Raw genomic sequence first — 14989 nt, forward strand, 5'->3', positions numbered from 1 at the left:
TGCCCCTTGAGTTTATTTGCTTTGGTTCAATATGGTATCGATAGCTATAACAGTTTTTCCAGTTTGACCACGGCCCATGCTTTTAACCTTGTTTGCATAGGTTCATCCACAGATTTACTTCGTCACGTCTTCGTTAGTGATCGCTTAGAGCGTTGAGGTTAAAATTGGAAATGAACTCAAGCACAAAATTTTTAACTAACTCGAACCCGAGCGAGATCAAACTATAACCTATATTTAAAAATATAAAAATAAATAAAAAATATTACAATAAACTTGATTACTATTGAACTGTAAGTTATCACAGAGGAGTTCAAGACTTTGGAATATATCATATACTAGTGTACAATAACCAACTTAATAGACTTAAAAGAAATAATAAATACTTTTCATCAATAGTGTTTATTCCATTGATAAACAACAATATTAGATGTTTGAGGTAAATAAGAACAAATATCAACCAACTAAAGAGGAAATTGACGAAAACAATTAGAGTAAAAGGTATTTTTGTAAGAAAATATATGCTAACTAGTCAACTCACGAATTAACAAGCCGAATTTGAAAATTTTCCAGTTTGCTTTGTTATACTTAATGAGTCTTATTTCAAATTTGAGCTGAAGTCGAACTCAAGCAAAAATTGAACTGAGCCAATCTTTTATTTAGCCAAAATTCGGAATAGTTTGTGAGCCTATTTGGCTTGGTGCCACCCCTACAAGCCGGCTCAACGATGTTTTGTCTTAGTCGAGTCATGACTCATGAAACTTATCTCTGGACCCAAAGTGAGTTAGGTCCGATCTACTTTTAGGTCTAGTTAGTATCATCTACTTTTAGGTCTAGTTAGATTTTAGACGAAGCGAGTCGTTTGGCTTCGATTGTGGCTGGAACCTATAAATCCCAATATGACTCAACCCATCAAATGGATGCGGGCACCAGACTCGATTGACCCATCCATCCCATTAATGCCCAGCCAAATAAATCATACTATTTATAAATTAATAAACACGCGAAACAGTAGCTCGCGGACTAGATATAGTTTAAAATAGTGTTAAATCTGTTAAGTGTCTTGGGGAACTGCCCCGCTAAAAATCAATTTATTTAGAAAAAGTGAAATTGTATCCTCTTCAAAGATTAATGAGAAAATAAGCCCTTATCTCAAAAAGGCCCTGAAATCTCAAGGCAGATTAAGAGTCAATCCAACTATTCAGAGTTGTCGGAAGTCATCTTTCTCCCTGGATCTGAGGATTTGATCGCTCGGTCTGTCCGGAAAGAGGCCGAAAAGCCGCACGCATGTACAGCTGACTGAGTCAAAACCGACACAACCAAGGACACTGAAAGAGTAGTCAACCTCGAAGTAATGGGGAACTGCAATGGATTACCGGCGGACGGCGGCTCAAATCCTGCGCCCACCGCCGCCGCCGCTGGTAACGGTCTTCAAGTCCGTCCCGCGAACGAACCTGCGCTGCCACCGCGAATTCCTACTCCGCCTCCTCCTTCCGAGCCCAGGCTGCCTCTTTCTGGTATCGGGCGGGTTCTTGGCCGGCCGATGGAAGATGTCCGATCGACGTACTTTTTCGGCAAGGAGCTCGGCCGCGGTCAGTTCGGGGTTACTTACCTCGTCACCCACCGCGAAACCAAGGAGGTATTCGCTTGTAAATCTATTGCTACTCGCAAGCTCATCAATCGCGACGACGTAGAGGATGTCCGCCGGGAGGTGCAGATTATGCATCATTTGACGGATCACCGCAATATTGTGGAACTGAAGGGCGCGTATGAGGATCGTCACTCGGTGAATCTCGTGATGGAGCTCTGCGCTGGAGGGGAGCTCTTTGACCGGATTATTGTCAAGGGACACTACAGTGAACGAGCTGCCGCTGCTTTGTGTAGAGAAATTATTACAGTCGTTCATAACTGTCATTCTATGGGGGTGATGCATCGAGATCTGAAGCCCGAGAATTTCTTGTTTTTGCATAAGGGGGATGATTCGCCATTGAAGGCCACGGATTTCGGTCTCTCCGTCTTCTTCAAGCCTGGTACGACTTATTTCTTTGTCCATTTCTGTCCACTGAATATAAAGAAAATAATATTATTTCATCAGTATGTCTATGTGAGCTCGGGAAATTTGGATCAAGTTCGTCTGCAATTTCTGGGATGAAACAAAAGAACTCTTTCTCATCAGACAAAACGGTGGCGCTTCCTGGATAAGACTTGATATCAACTGAAAATATACGATCGGAAATCTCATAATAGGGATTAAGGAAGGTCGTGCAACTTATTTGCTGACAATATCATTCGAAAATCCATGACCGGAAAACTCAGCTTAAAGTCATTCGGAGGATCCATTATCAATTGTTTGCAGTTTGTTACTACAATTAATAGGAGTTATTTTCCTGTTTGATCTTTCTTATTGTTGATTGATACACTGTGTTTACTTCAAAGTCCTCAGAATCTGATTTAAGGGATTGGCTTAAGATGGAGTTCAAAGAATAGATAGGAAAATATCACAATTTTCTAACTTAGCTGTTGTGCAAATTACACAATTTTTTATCTTATTTTGTGTGGAGGAATTTTGTTGGGTATAGCTCAGTTCCACCCAAAAATGGCTAACCACTTAGGAGGCCTATTGCTCAAACCCATTAATTTTTCTTAACATTCTTCAATGTGTGACTTTTTCCCACTTAAAAATCCCCTCATGTCTAGGTTTACACATAATGGGTCAAGACGTAGACACAAACTCCCAAAGGAGCATATTACACATGCACTCGCACTCATAAAACAAAAAAAACTTGGGGAGCATAAATTGTGCCTCCCGACCCATGCTCACATCCTCCTTTGATACCACCATTGGGATGAGTTTAGTTTTATCATAAAATGATTAGCCATGTCAGAGCCTAATATTATTTAACCTTATAACTTACTAACTTTTCTTAACATCTCTCAATGTGAAACTTTTTCCCACTAAAAATACTTCTTGATACAAAGATTTACTACTATGTTGAGGCTTGTTGATAATTATAAATGACTATGAAGAAAATTACAATGTTTAGATATTAAGTTGAAAGAGAAGACAGCATGAGTCTTTGAGACAAAGAGTTGTTTTTCTGGAGTGGATGAAAACTCAGTAATGTAGTCAATTGCTTAAACACTTAGGCGCCAAGAAGAAGCCCATGTGAGATCCAGACATTTAATGTTCCCTACGCTTGGTGTAGGCAACATCTTCATCACTTATATTTCCTATTTCTGTTGGCTTTTATCATGACACCTATGAGATAGTAAAGCATTAGTTTTCTATTACTTCAGTGCTGTTCTTTGTTTAGAATTGAATAAACTTTTTGTTCAACACATCTTGTACACCTTAAATTACCATGAGTATTACTATCTTTAAGAAACATGTGCAGTTTACTTGCTCATGAATTGATACAGGAGATACATTTAAAGATCTTGTGGGGAGTGCATATTATGTGGCACCTGAAGTGTTGCGGCGAAATTATGGAGCTGAAGCTGATATTTGGAGTGCTGGAGTTATACTTTATATTCTTCTCAGTGGAGTACCTCCTTTCTGGGCGGGTGGGTTTCACCACTAACTGCAGAGTCCTCAAAAGAATCTGTGTCTTGGTTTACGTTGTTCACTTATTCATTTATCCCATGCAGAGACTGAACAGGGTATATTTGATGCGGTCTTGCGTGGGCATATTGATTTTGCGTCTGATCCATGGCCATCAATTTCCAGTGGTGCAAAAGAACTAGTAAAAAAGATGCTGAGAGCAGATCCTAGAGAGCGACTTTCTGCAATTGAAGTTCTAAGTAAGGTTTAGTTACTTGCTCCCACATACTTTCATTGACAAGATCAAAGAAGTGTTTTGGCTTCTGTTTGTATGCATCTGCATATATGCCATGTAAAAGTCAATTGTAGGTCACTTCAGATCTTGTGGTATACCATTTCCCTCAGATGTTTTATTACTTCAAACGCCACAAAATAGGAAAGAAAAGTGAAAAGTGAAAAAACTCTTAAAAATAAACAAGAGATCTTCAGACCATTTGCTCGATTGTTTTAATTTGGTGCTATCTTAAGTATAAATGTTTTATAGACATCAAAGTTGATTTAAGGAAAAAACAATTCACAGTTCTTCGTAGTACTTACTAGTAGTCGTGACCTTTCTTCTTCCTAAGCTTATATAGTGTCTGGGCTAATCCAGCTTATCATCCATAATAATGCAGATCATCCATGGGTCCGTGAGGGTGGGGATGCACCTGACAAGCCACTTGACAGTGCAGTTTTAACTAGAATGAAGCAGTTCAGGGCGATGAATAAGCTTAAAAAAGTTGCCTTAAAGGTGTCACTCCTATTTACCTTGTTCACTCCTTTGACTCAAGATTGTCAGCCTGATTGTCTGAACTAATTATCCCTATTATGTGTTGACTCAGGTAATTGCTGAGAATCTTTCTGAGGAAGAAATCATGGGCTTGAAAGAGATGTTCAAATCTATGGATACAGATAACAATGGAACAATCACTTTTGAAGAACTGAAAAGTGGTCTGGCAAAATTGGGGACTAAGCTTTCAGAATCTGAAGTTAAGCAACTGATGGAAGCAGTAGGATCCTAATCTCTATCGTTGATACTCATGAATTAGTTTTCCCTTTTAATATATTTTCTTCTTTCAAGTGATTAGATAAACTTTGACACCTTTTATCTCCAACATATAGACAGTTATTACTATCATGCCTCAACTTGAAGGGTGGTTCTTTTTCTCTAATTATAGAAAGCTGTTGCTACTATTAAAGCTGGTATTTTTGCTTAATTACTTATTTCTTTTCAGGCTGATGTGGATGGTAACGGTACAATTGATTATATTGAATTCATAACAGCAACGATGCACCTGAATAGAGTGGAAAAAGAAGATCACTTGTATACTGCTTTTGAATATTTTGACAAGGACAAGAGTGGGTAAGTATCCTTCCCTCTTTTTTTATTTGGGAATGGGAGTGTTCCTCCTTTTTGGCAAATAGATAAAAGGCTTTAAACTTTATTCATCCATATTCTTGGATTAATTATTAATGTCTGTGATTATTCTTTGTCACTTGATCTTTCTGCCAGATACATTACCATGGAGGAATTGGAGCAAGCCCTCAAGCAGTACAATATGGGTGATGAAAAAACAATAAAGGAAATCATTGCAGAAGTGGACACAGATCATGTAAGCTGCCTTAAACTTTTCTCATTGCAATCTAGTATTCACAGAGATTAAATTTCTCTCTTCTACTTAGCTACTATGTCTTGTTAGTCTTACTGGATATCTGAGTGCTATTGAATTTTTTAACTGCTGGTCCACAGTGATGGGTATCTTTACAGCCTTACAGAGTAGAGAAATACTCTGTGGAAACATATTTTGCACCAAAACCATCGGAGACTGTAAAACTTTATGTGGTGAGTTTTACAACCATAATGACTGGTTTTCTTTGTGGCAGGATGGAAGAATTAATTATGATGAATTTGTGGCTATGATGAGGAAAGGCAACCCTGACATGGTTCCAAATCGGAGGCGCAAGTAATTTCTTCATAGGAGCAGGAAGAGGTGTTTGGATGGTAACTTCAGATTTTGATTGTAGTTTGTAATGGACATAAGCTTGCATACTGTGTAGATTGAACTCTGAGAACTGCTCTTTTCCATATCTTCCCCCCCACAATTGTATGGAAATCAAATGAAATACCATTTATTTGGTGTTTGTACTTTGAAGGTCCTTTTTATCATTAGATTATAGTTAAGTGTTTTATCAAACCGTATCTTTCCTGCAAATCCCATACTGAAATTACGGAAAATGAACTACAGAACCTTTTAAAATTATTGTCATCTTCAATATTACATTTATCACAATGGCATTCCTACAGAGATGATATGGAAGAGGGAAAAAATTAATATTTATGCTCCTAGGAACTTGCCCACCAAACTTATATTTTATAATGGATTTCCGTCAGGTTGTTTTCTTCCTAAAAAGAATAAGAAGTCAAGGGAAAGAGATGGTGATCGTATTACATTGTAATTGTTATATGTTTCAGTTCAGTGTAACAACAGAATTGACAGCCCTTTATGCAGATAATTTTTTGCAAAACGGATTTCATAAATTCACTACTAATACTTTTAACTACATGACGATGCTTGGATATTATAGTGTGAAAATCTGAATTGGACGTATTCCAATCATGTTAGTTCATATTGGGCATTAAGCTGTGATGTTCAATCAATGGAAGGAGATTAAGTCCTTTTTCTTTGTTGCCATGACGAGGGCAGGAAAAACTGACGGAGAGAGAGAAACCCTAATGTTTTGTATGTGATAGTTCTATGTTTCATCTAGTGTTCTACGATCTAAGTTCTATCTGTAACGGGAAAATGTCTACTAACCTTCTTGTGTTCTACTGTAACAATGAAAGCCAATAAGAAAGCCATTTAACAGGAAAACTCTTACTACCCACAAACTTGAGGATCTCAAAGAGCTCAGTGCATGAATCATAATGGAAAATCTTCAAAGCATCAGTCTATAATAGCACTGGAGAGTTCGTTAACAAAGACACCTTTGTCCACAGGTCCATTTCACCAACGCTCTCTAGGCCTACCATCAGGAAACACAGTTACAGGCTCTTTTTCTTGAGTCGCACTTGATCCATTAACAGCTTCAAGTGGTTTTCTTTCTCCATTTACGCCCTCATCATTAAAATCTGGGGGTATCTCATCCTCTTCATCACTCCAGTCATCCTCGCCATCATCTTCATAATCATCATCATCATCGAATTCATCACCTAACCCTTCGGGAGTGAAATTCTCTACATCTGACCATTCTTCACTCGCAGCTCCACTGCTCTCATCCTCCGACCCATTAACTGCCTCTGTCTTTGATACATTCCGTCTTGAAAACCTTGGAACAGTAGCAAGTGTCCGAAGCTTTTCCTTAATAAGGATAAGGCGATCCTTCTCAATCAACTGTGAATTGTGATATGCATCTCTTAAGAAAACAGAATCTCTGTCTCCTTTCAGAGACACATAAAACATGTCTGGATGTCTTATAAGCATTCCCCTCAGCTGCTGAGAGAAGCGGAATTCTTCTCTAAAATGAGTAAGGTGATCGACCAGCGTCCTCTTTTCTACTGTAAGACTCAGCATCTCGTGAACTACTCCACAAGCGTGCTTCTCTTTCTCAGCTGTGCCAGACTTGAGCTCTGAGAAATCTGAATATGGGGAAATGTATGGTATATCTCTGAACTGGCATATCCTTCTCATCTCAGATTTGGAGAGATTCAGGCCTTTCGGTAGCTTTACTCTGTTGAATTTGGGTGGTCTATCAATAATCAGGTTCTTCTCTTCCCGTTCTTTAATCCGATTCTCTTCTTCGCGCATTTCAGCATAAGAAACTGCTAACTCAGGGTCCCAATGAATCAGTTCCAGTGCAGGTCCACGACTAGTCGGAACAACCTTGAAATACTGTGGATAACGTTGACAAATCGTATCACGAAATTCTAATGGAAGCCCAAGATCAGTTCTCAAATGTGCAATCTTCTCCAACAGAATCCGCTTCTCCAACGACATCATCAAGAATTTTCGCAACTTTACAACCAAAAGATCTTCCATTTGACTTCGAACCTTCAATTCTTCCAAGTAATTATGCTCGGCTTCAGGGGTTAATTTAAACTTCAACGAGTATACACCTTCTTCCACAATTTCAAAAACAGCAGGGAAACGCTTTAAGAGAGCAATAAATCGGCGTTTACGAGTAAGACCGAGTTCTCTTCTATATCTACCCAACGCTCTAAGTGCCATTGTTCTGTCAGGTTGGCTTACCAGAATCTTCCTTATTTTCATAACCAGTTTGAGCTTTTTTTCGCGTTGAATGACATTATCAAAGGGAAGCTCCTTTCTTCGTTTGACAGCAGCAGTAATCGGGTGAAATGGGGCACGGGTTCTTAAAGGATTAGAGTATTCCTGCACCTGCTTTTGAAAAAATAGGCTTCTCCCCAGAAAGGAAGATTTATCCGTTAATTTACTCTGGAAGGAGAGATGGATCCTCGAAGAAAAACTGGTCTTTTCAAGAATAGAAGAAGAAGAAAGGCATGAGAAATAAACAGGGAGATGCGAGCAAGAAGAGGCCGTTGGTGAGGTAAAAACGTCCATGGCGCGGAATCGGTTGAAGAAAAATAATTCCTCAAAGATAGCGCCGCCAGAAATATTAGTTAAAGAGGACTCTGAAGGCCTACTCAAGCAAAAAAAACCAACCTGGATTTGATTTCGCTGCGACTGAGAAACAAGAAGCTCCAAGAGGATTTAGGAGACAAAAATCCCGGCGAGATATCGTCACTGTATGTTGTTATCTCTTTTCAGTGAGCCCCATCGTCTCTGCCGCTAATGTCGAAGGGGATTTCCGCCTTCGTTCTAACAAAAATATCTTTGCCACACCTCGCTGCCATTAAATGACAAACCTTATCGCGATATGCTCGTGAGACGCTTTAATGGAGTAAAGGAAAAATGCTTGAGATTTTTTTAGTCCAGCTTGTTTCTCCGTAAATAATAAAACTCGTTTCAGGTTTTCAGCTGCCTCCAATTTGCCTGAGGGAGTGATATTTAAGTTGTCTCCAGATATCTGTTCTTGGGTGACCTGTTTCAATGTGGATTGGCCAACCATGGATACCTCAAATGAAGCTCCCACCAACATGTGCCATGATTCACCATCAAGGAGAAGAAAGGCGAGACAGAATAGTATTGCAACTTTCAATTTGGTTCAAGAAGATAACAAATCAAATTTTCGTGCTTGTCATATTGGACAATATTATAGTCTGATGGAAGATTACAGTATGAATTTGATGTCAATTCCTCCAAAACTTTATAAATAGCATCATAAGAAGGATGAGTTATATCTTCCACACGGAAGACATGGACAGTGTTGTTTACCTCTATCCAACTACACCCAGGATCCTTCTTCACGTCCATATTTCGCAGTTTCTTCCTCACCTGCACCACTTCTTCCCACCTTCCTAATCCGGCATAAATGTTTGACACTAACACATACACAGATATTTGCTTTGTATCTAAACTCATAAGCCTCTTAGCCACTCTTTCACCAACTTTTAGATCCATGAAAAACCAACAAGCACTCAATAATGCTGCCCACACCACACCATCCGCCTTGATGGGCATCTCGGAGATGAATTGTTCTGCCTCGATGAGGCCACCGGATCGCCCGAGGAGATCCACAACACAGGCATAATGTTCTAAACTAGGCACCAGTCCATATTTCTTCTTCATTAGGTCAAAATATCTCAATCCTTCATTGACTAGGCCAGCACGGCTGCAAACCAGTAGAAGTCCAACAAAAGTAACTGCATTTGGTCTTACTCCATGCTCTAGCATCTGGTCAAATAGTAGAGTTGCTTCAGTTCCCAGTCCATGATGAGCATAACCATTAAGCAAAGCTGTCCAAGCAGCTACATTCGGGTAAACTATTTTCAAAAATACTGTTTGAGCATCAGATATGGATCCACATTTAGAGTACATATCTATGAGGGATGTTCCAACATACACATTGGATTCAAAGGGTGTCTTGACCACATGGGCATGAAGCAGTTTCCCTTGTAGAAGTGCTCCGAGCCTAGAACAGCCATGAAACAGTGTTGAAAATGTTGACCTGTTACTTACTACTCTTAACTGGTGCATGGTCACATAAAGCTTGAAAGCATCTTCCACTCGATTTATTCGAACATAACCTGAAATCATTGAATTCCATGTCACAATGTTTTTCTCCCACTTGGTCTCTTCAAAAAGCTTCAAAGCTTCATCAGTATAACCATTCTGACAATACATAGAGATCATGGTATTTGAAGAGACTACAGTTCTGTTAGGCATTTTCTCAAACAAGCTTATGGAATGAGGCATGTCACCACTCTGTCCATATCCTTTAATCATTAGATTATAAGAGATTGCATTGGGTTTGGCCAAATGATTGAAAATCACTTCCGCATCTTTTATCCTACCTGCTGATATAAAACCATCTATCAGAGAATTAGATGCATTGACACATGGATCAGTTAATAAGGTGTAGATCCTATCAGCTTCTTCGACTGCATTGCACTTGCTATAAAAATCCACAAGGCCTTCAACGATAGAGCAATCTGTTCCAAACCCTACTTTAATTACAAGACCATGAGCCATCTTTCCCTGGCTCAAAGCTCCCATTCTTCCACAAGCCCTGATAACAGTATCCAACGTAAATTCATTAGGTTCTGCTTCACCCGCCACTGTCATCAAATGAAACAAGTCCAAAGCCTTTTTACATTCTTCCTTACTTTGTGAGTAACCCGATATCAAAGCCGTCCAAGAAATGACATCTCTGGAGGGCATTCTCAAGAAGACATCCATAGCATCATTCAGTAAATTATGTTTAACAAAACCCATGAGCATGACACTCCACAAAAGAACATTTCTTTTGCGTAACATCTCAAAGAGTGTGCAGGCATCTTCAACTTCTCCACACGATAAATAGCAGCTAACTAATGCACTCCCAACATATTCAAAATCTTCATGGCCGGATTTGCAAACAACACAATGTATCAGTTTTGCAGTACCAATCAGTTCTGCACGAGAACAAGCACCTAGCAGTGTAGAGAAACTGGTCTCGTTCAGCCTCACGCCACACTTATGCATATCGGAAAGAATGTCTAGCGCTTCTCTGGTTCTCCCCCACTTGACATAGCCAGAAATCATGGTGTTCCAAGATACGATTGTTCGGTGGGGCATTTTGTCAAACAGATTTCTTGCACTATCTAAGTTGCCTTTCTGAACAGAGCCGGTTATCGAGATGTTCCAAGATACAACATCCGCTACAGGTTTTGGAGGGATTTGATAGAAGGTAGAGTAGAATTTGACGCGTTTCCATCTACGATACTTCCACTTTCTGAAAATGGAAGATGCTGCGCACATTTAAGGACAAAATTAGGACAAAAATGAACTCAATCACTCGGTGACTAAAAACGACATGTCAATCTCCAGTTTGTCGATCGACGTTCGAAGACCATGGGGCTCGAAACACTTGTTTAATATCATCGCCACTGGCCCAGTAGTGGGCTATCACTCACTTAGCAGATGTCAGACCGAGAACGACGCCTCAGTAAGACTGGATCCAATATGTAAATGTGCCAATATTGTCTATGTACCTTAAATAATATCATACGGTATTAGTGCAAAAGTATAATATTATAATAATATAATTTGTTATATTTTCCGTATATGAATTAATTAATCTAGTATGAGGTCAATGAACCATATGAGCTGAAACAAAGTAGAAAAAATTTAAAAATTCCTGAAATTCCAATAAAAAAATCAAGAGTGAAAAGTTTGTCTACATAGTTTTAACTCATACCAGCCTCAGACAACCTGAAGGTTGAAACCAATTGTCTCAGCCACTTTGAGGGTGCTCTGTTTTGAAAAGAATGCAGAGATAGGACGAATCATCAAATGGGTTTTGTTCTTCTATTTTCAGGTTTAGATTACGATATTTATCCCAACTGCACTGACAACCATCATAATCCTACAAAACAAACGCAATCAGCATATAGATTTCACACAAGAGTAGTTACAGTTACAATATACAAAACTGACCAGCAGCAACACAGACTTTAGAAGAGGAAGAAAGGAAAATTTGGGGTCCCACTGCAAGTGGCAAACTGAGATTTATTCAGCTCTTATACCCTTCTTCAAGTCCTCTCCTTTTGAGAATTCCTGTAGGATTTCCTAGGGACACAACTCAGTCAAAGTCATCATCTTCACTGGTATTCCAGCCAGAGTAACCACACTAGCTAAAAACATGTCCTTGCAAAATCATGTTGCAATGAGGCCCTCTATGGTTGTGATGGAGATGGTGAAGTAGGAGGCTTTAAATCAGGATACTGCAGAAAGAAAACCAAGGTAAGGGACTAGCAGTCATGAAAGAAAATGAAAAGAGAACAAGTAATGGAGGGGTAAGACCCATGTGAGGATCCCATTCAGCAGAAGTCACTGTTTGGACCCAAATGAAGTCCTATCAATCTTGCATCGAATCAGGGACTACTGAATGGAGTATTTTTTTTTTTTTTTCACCTGATCTGATTTTAGTGAAATGCAAAGAACTGAGTCGCAAGAGATTTACATATGGGTATGGTGACAATGATCTTTTTATTTCTGAAATGGGTTCTTCTTTGACTTCGGCTTTAGGAACTGAATTGATCTGAGGAAGTTCAACTGCTGCCTCTGCTTTCACTGAAGGAACTTCATCGGGTTTCTCTGCTGGACTAGTTGCTGGGGCAACATCTAAACTTCCCTCCGCTGGAGCAGGTAAAAGAGCTTTTCCATCTATTGGTGCAGTAAGAAGAACCTTTCCAATCATCTGCAAACAAAAAATGATGCACAATAATGAGTTAACAACAACAACATCTGCCAACTAAGAACACAACAACAAAGTTGCCTGCTTTGAAATCGTGAGATTCTCAATAAGACCAATGAAGAACAGTGTAGTACTTCAAATTCAGCCTGGAACTATCACTTAGATATGTACCTTTATCTCATCAAGTAGATCAGCTGGGGCGACCTTGTTAGTCAAAAACTCATCTACTTCTTTCAATGTTTTCTTTCTATCCTGTCATAAGCAGCAAATTAAGGTTGTTTTTCGGTTGGACAACTCAGTAAAGCCTAAGACTTATAACTAAGAAACTAAGATCATAATGAAGAAAAAGGATGAATATGATATAGGAACTAACTTCTGCAAATAGGAGCTTCTTGGTAACAATCTGTACAAGAGCAGCTGATCCGAAAAGTTGAAGAATTGTTTCTATCTGCAGCATTTGGAATAATCTAATTAGTACATTTTCAAAAATTACTAATGAATTGAAAATAAAAAAAATAAATCAGATTAATAACTTCACACCTCTGTGAATGCTAGGAGACCTAACCCAGTTGCCGCTGCTAATCCAAGAGTAAGAGATAAAGCATCTGAATCATCCTGCATGAAAGTCATTATTGTCAAACTTTGAGACGTAAGAAATAGACGGAACTATTAGATGATCTAAGTGCCTTAAAAAACCCTTATCTTGCACAAGAAAGAATGATTATCTAGCATAAACGGCAAGAATGACCTGCGCCAAGGAAAATTAACAGAATTCTTGCCCTATGACCTGTGATACTTGTGGACAACCCAGACTGAGTATGAAAGGAGCCACTAAGGAAAATCTTAACCATCATTTGGATGCTTTAACTCTTGAAACAGAGATTTCTTAAAAATCCATTGAAGGCCATTGCTGAAGAAGGGAAGCGAAAACCATGGACATCTTCATGATATTCCGAAGTTCAATGAAGACAATGAAAGAAACTCTCTCCTCTTTCAGGGAAAGAACCACAATAAGTCACATAATTGTAACATTTTATTAATGGCAAGTTGATTTACGTACTCCTAAAGCATCTCCAAGCACATCCTTCAGTTCACCAAAATCAATACTAAATGATTTCTTTGGTGGTATCCAAGGCAGTCGACTATTCTGCAAAACAAAATTCTGAATATCAGAGATTCCTGAATCCAATAAACTGCTTATAAAATTCATTTCGGTTCTCATTTTGCAATGAGACAAAAAACACAATTAGAACTGTACAGACCTTCCATCCTCTAGGTCCTTCTGCACCATCTTTAATTGCAAAAGCAGCTTTGAAGCCGTTCAAAGTGACCAATTCTGCGACTAGTTCCGAGTTCCCATCATACCTATAGGGGTTATATAATCAACAGCATTAAAGTCAATCCAGCCTAATTTTAGACTCATAATTTATGCTGTTACAGATTCCAGAACTAAAACGAGATTTGATGATGAGGGGAAAGTGAATTAGAAGTGTGAGAAGTTTCATTCTATCCTCGGACTAGTTAGGTCCTATAAAAGGCAACATCCTAAAGTGCATATATTGCCCCTCATGAAACAAAATTCTCAAAATGATTCCAACCATCACATACGCAGAAGCCGTCAGAAATCCACGGTGGCATGTGGTAATCACAGCTCAGGCAGTGAAGAAACAGTATTTTAGCCTCTCTTAGATAGCTGACGTTTACAGTTCTGAATAAACGATCATTGAACGAAGAAAGAGTAACAAATTGAACCAGAGCTCTCCCTAAATGGAAAAAATGCTACGAGGAATGTCTTTAATCTTACTTGTCTAGTATGAACAATGTGGTATTCTCTGGTTCCTTAAACTTCGAAGCTAATCTGTTGAGAAAACTCGGCTTGTCACCTCTTTCATACACGATTGACACAGGCTTCTTCTTCAAGCTTCGAATATCTGGGGTACCCACTTCTCTGAATTCCTTCCTTCCCCGTATATCGAGCAACTGCGCATTGGGATCTTCAGATAACTTCGCATAAGCACCAGAAGCAGACTCAACGCCCCAAGGTTTGGGTTTCTTGAAGACCTGGGATAAGACCAGAGGGACTGCCAAAACTGCCAACCCACCGGCAATAATCGGCGGATTCTCTACTCCAAATTTCACAATTCCGTCTATGAGGCCACTCACGTCAAAATCAAGAGAACCTTCCGACAATGGCGAGCTGACCGACTGCCCAAGAGCTTCTTCGTATGTCAAAGCTTTAACCGGGATGCTGGCTAAAACATTAGAAAGCAAGAGAAACCCACCTCGAAGAAGAGGTGGGCAGACTTCCAAATTGACGGATTTCGGTAATTTGCCCGGAGAGAACGAAGGGACAGAGAAAAGCTTTCTGGGTTCTACTGCTCTTCTCTCAGCACAGACTGCAGGCTTGTGAGCAGAAACAACCGCAAGCCCAGTTGCATTCAAAACCTCCATGGCATAATTCTTCTGAATCTTGGAGCAAAGATGAGGTCGTTTCAAATTTCCCAAGATCAGGTAAGAATCTTCGGGAAGGTGGGAGTCTTGCAGCAAGAAAGTGAGAGTGAAGACGCAGATTTAGATTGTGGCCAATGGAGATGTGAC

The 14989-nt window shown here is 39.4% G+C and overlaps 4 protein-coding genes across 4 annotated transcripts; 1 reads left to right on the forward strand and 3 right to left on the reverse strand.

Annotated features, from left to right (window-relative positions):
• Positions 1 to 1125: 1125 nt before the first annotated feature.
• LOC137962731 (calcium-dependent protein kinase 1-like) lies at positions 1126 to 5723 on the forward strand. The gene is made up of 8 exons (XM_068809765.1): positions 1126 to 2027; positions 3418 to 3561; positions 3646 to 3798; positions 4213 to 4328; positions 4420 to 4587; positions 4813 to 4940; positions 5091 to 5190; positions 5462 to 5723. Exons 1-8 carry the CDS (start codon positions 1352 to 1354, stop codon positions 5543 to 5545), a joined length of 1569 nt encoding a protein of 522 aa, XP_068665866.1. The 5' UTR covers positions 1126 to 1351; the 3' UTR covers positions 5546 to 5723.
• A 708-nt stretch (positions 5724 to 6431) lies between these two features.
• LOC137962796 (protein WHAT'S THIS FACTOR 1 homolog, chloroplastic-like) lies at positions 6432 to 8496 on the reverse strand. Its single transcript, XM_068809869.1, has one exon. The coding sequence runs from the start codon at positions 8152 to 8154 to the stop codon at positions 6583 to 6585; it is 1572 nt and encodes a 523-aa protein (XP_068665970.1). The 5' UTR covers positions 8155 to 8496; the 3' UTR covers positions 6432 to 6582.
• A 252-nt stretch (positions 8497 to 8748) lies between these two features.
• LOC137963399 (pentatricopeptide repeat-containing protein At2g13600-like) lies at positions 8749 to 11474 on the reverse strand (the record flags this gene model as incomplete). The annotated part of the gene is made up of 2 exons (XM_068810522.1): positions 8749 to 10943; positions 11393 to 11474. Coding segments are annotated over 2 exons (2277 nt in total), but the record flags the coding sequence as incomplete, so codon positions are not given.
• Positions 11475 to 11561: 87 nt separating this feature from the next.
• On the reverse strand, positions 11562 to 14926 carry LOC137962767 (rhodanese-like domain-containing protein 4, chloroplastic). Its single transcript, XM_068809824.1, has 8 exons — positions 14196 to 14926; positions 13654 to 13756; positions 13452 to 13538; positions 12932 to 13006; positions 12765 to 12839; positions 12563 to 12643; positions 12158 to 12394; positions 11562 to 11918 (listed from the first exon to the last, which is right to left on the reverse strand). The coding sequence occupies exons 1-8, from the start codon at positions 14840 to 14842 to the stop codon at positions 11871 to 11873; spliced, it is 1353 nt and encodes a 450-aa protein (XP_068665925.1). The 5' UTR covers positions 14843 to 14926; the 3' UTR covers positions 11562 to 11870.
• Positions 14927 to 14989: the final 63 nt, after the last annotated feature.

The sequence above is a fragment of the Aristolochia californica genome, unplaced genomic scaffold, assembly GCF_029961685.1.
Source record: "Aristolochia californica isolate CCGP_79_NKW_82.1479 unplaced genomic scaffold, dmAriCali1.0.hap1 SCAF_4, whole genome shotgun sequence".
Classification (NCBI taxonomy): domain Eukaryota; kingdom Viridiplantae; phylum Streptophyta; class Magnoliopsida; order Piperales; family Aristolochiaceae; genus Aristolochia; species Aristolochia californica.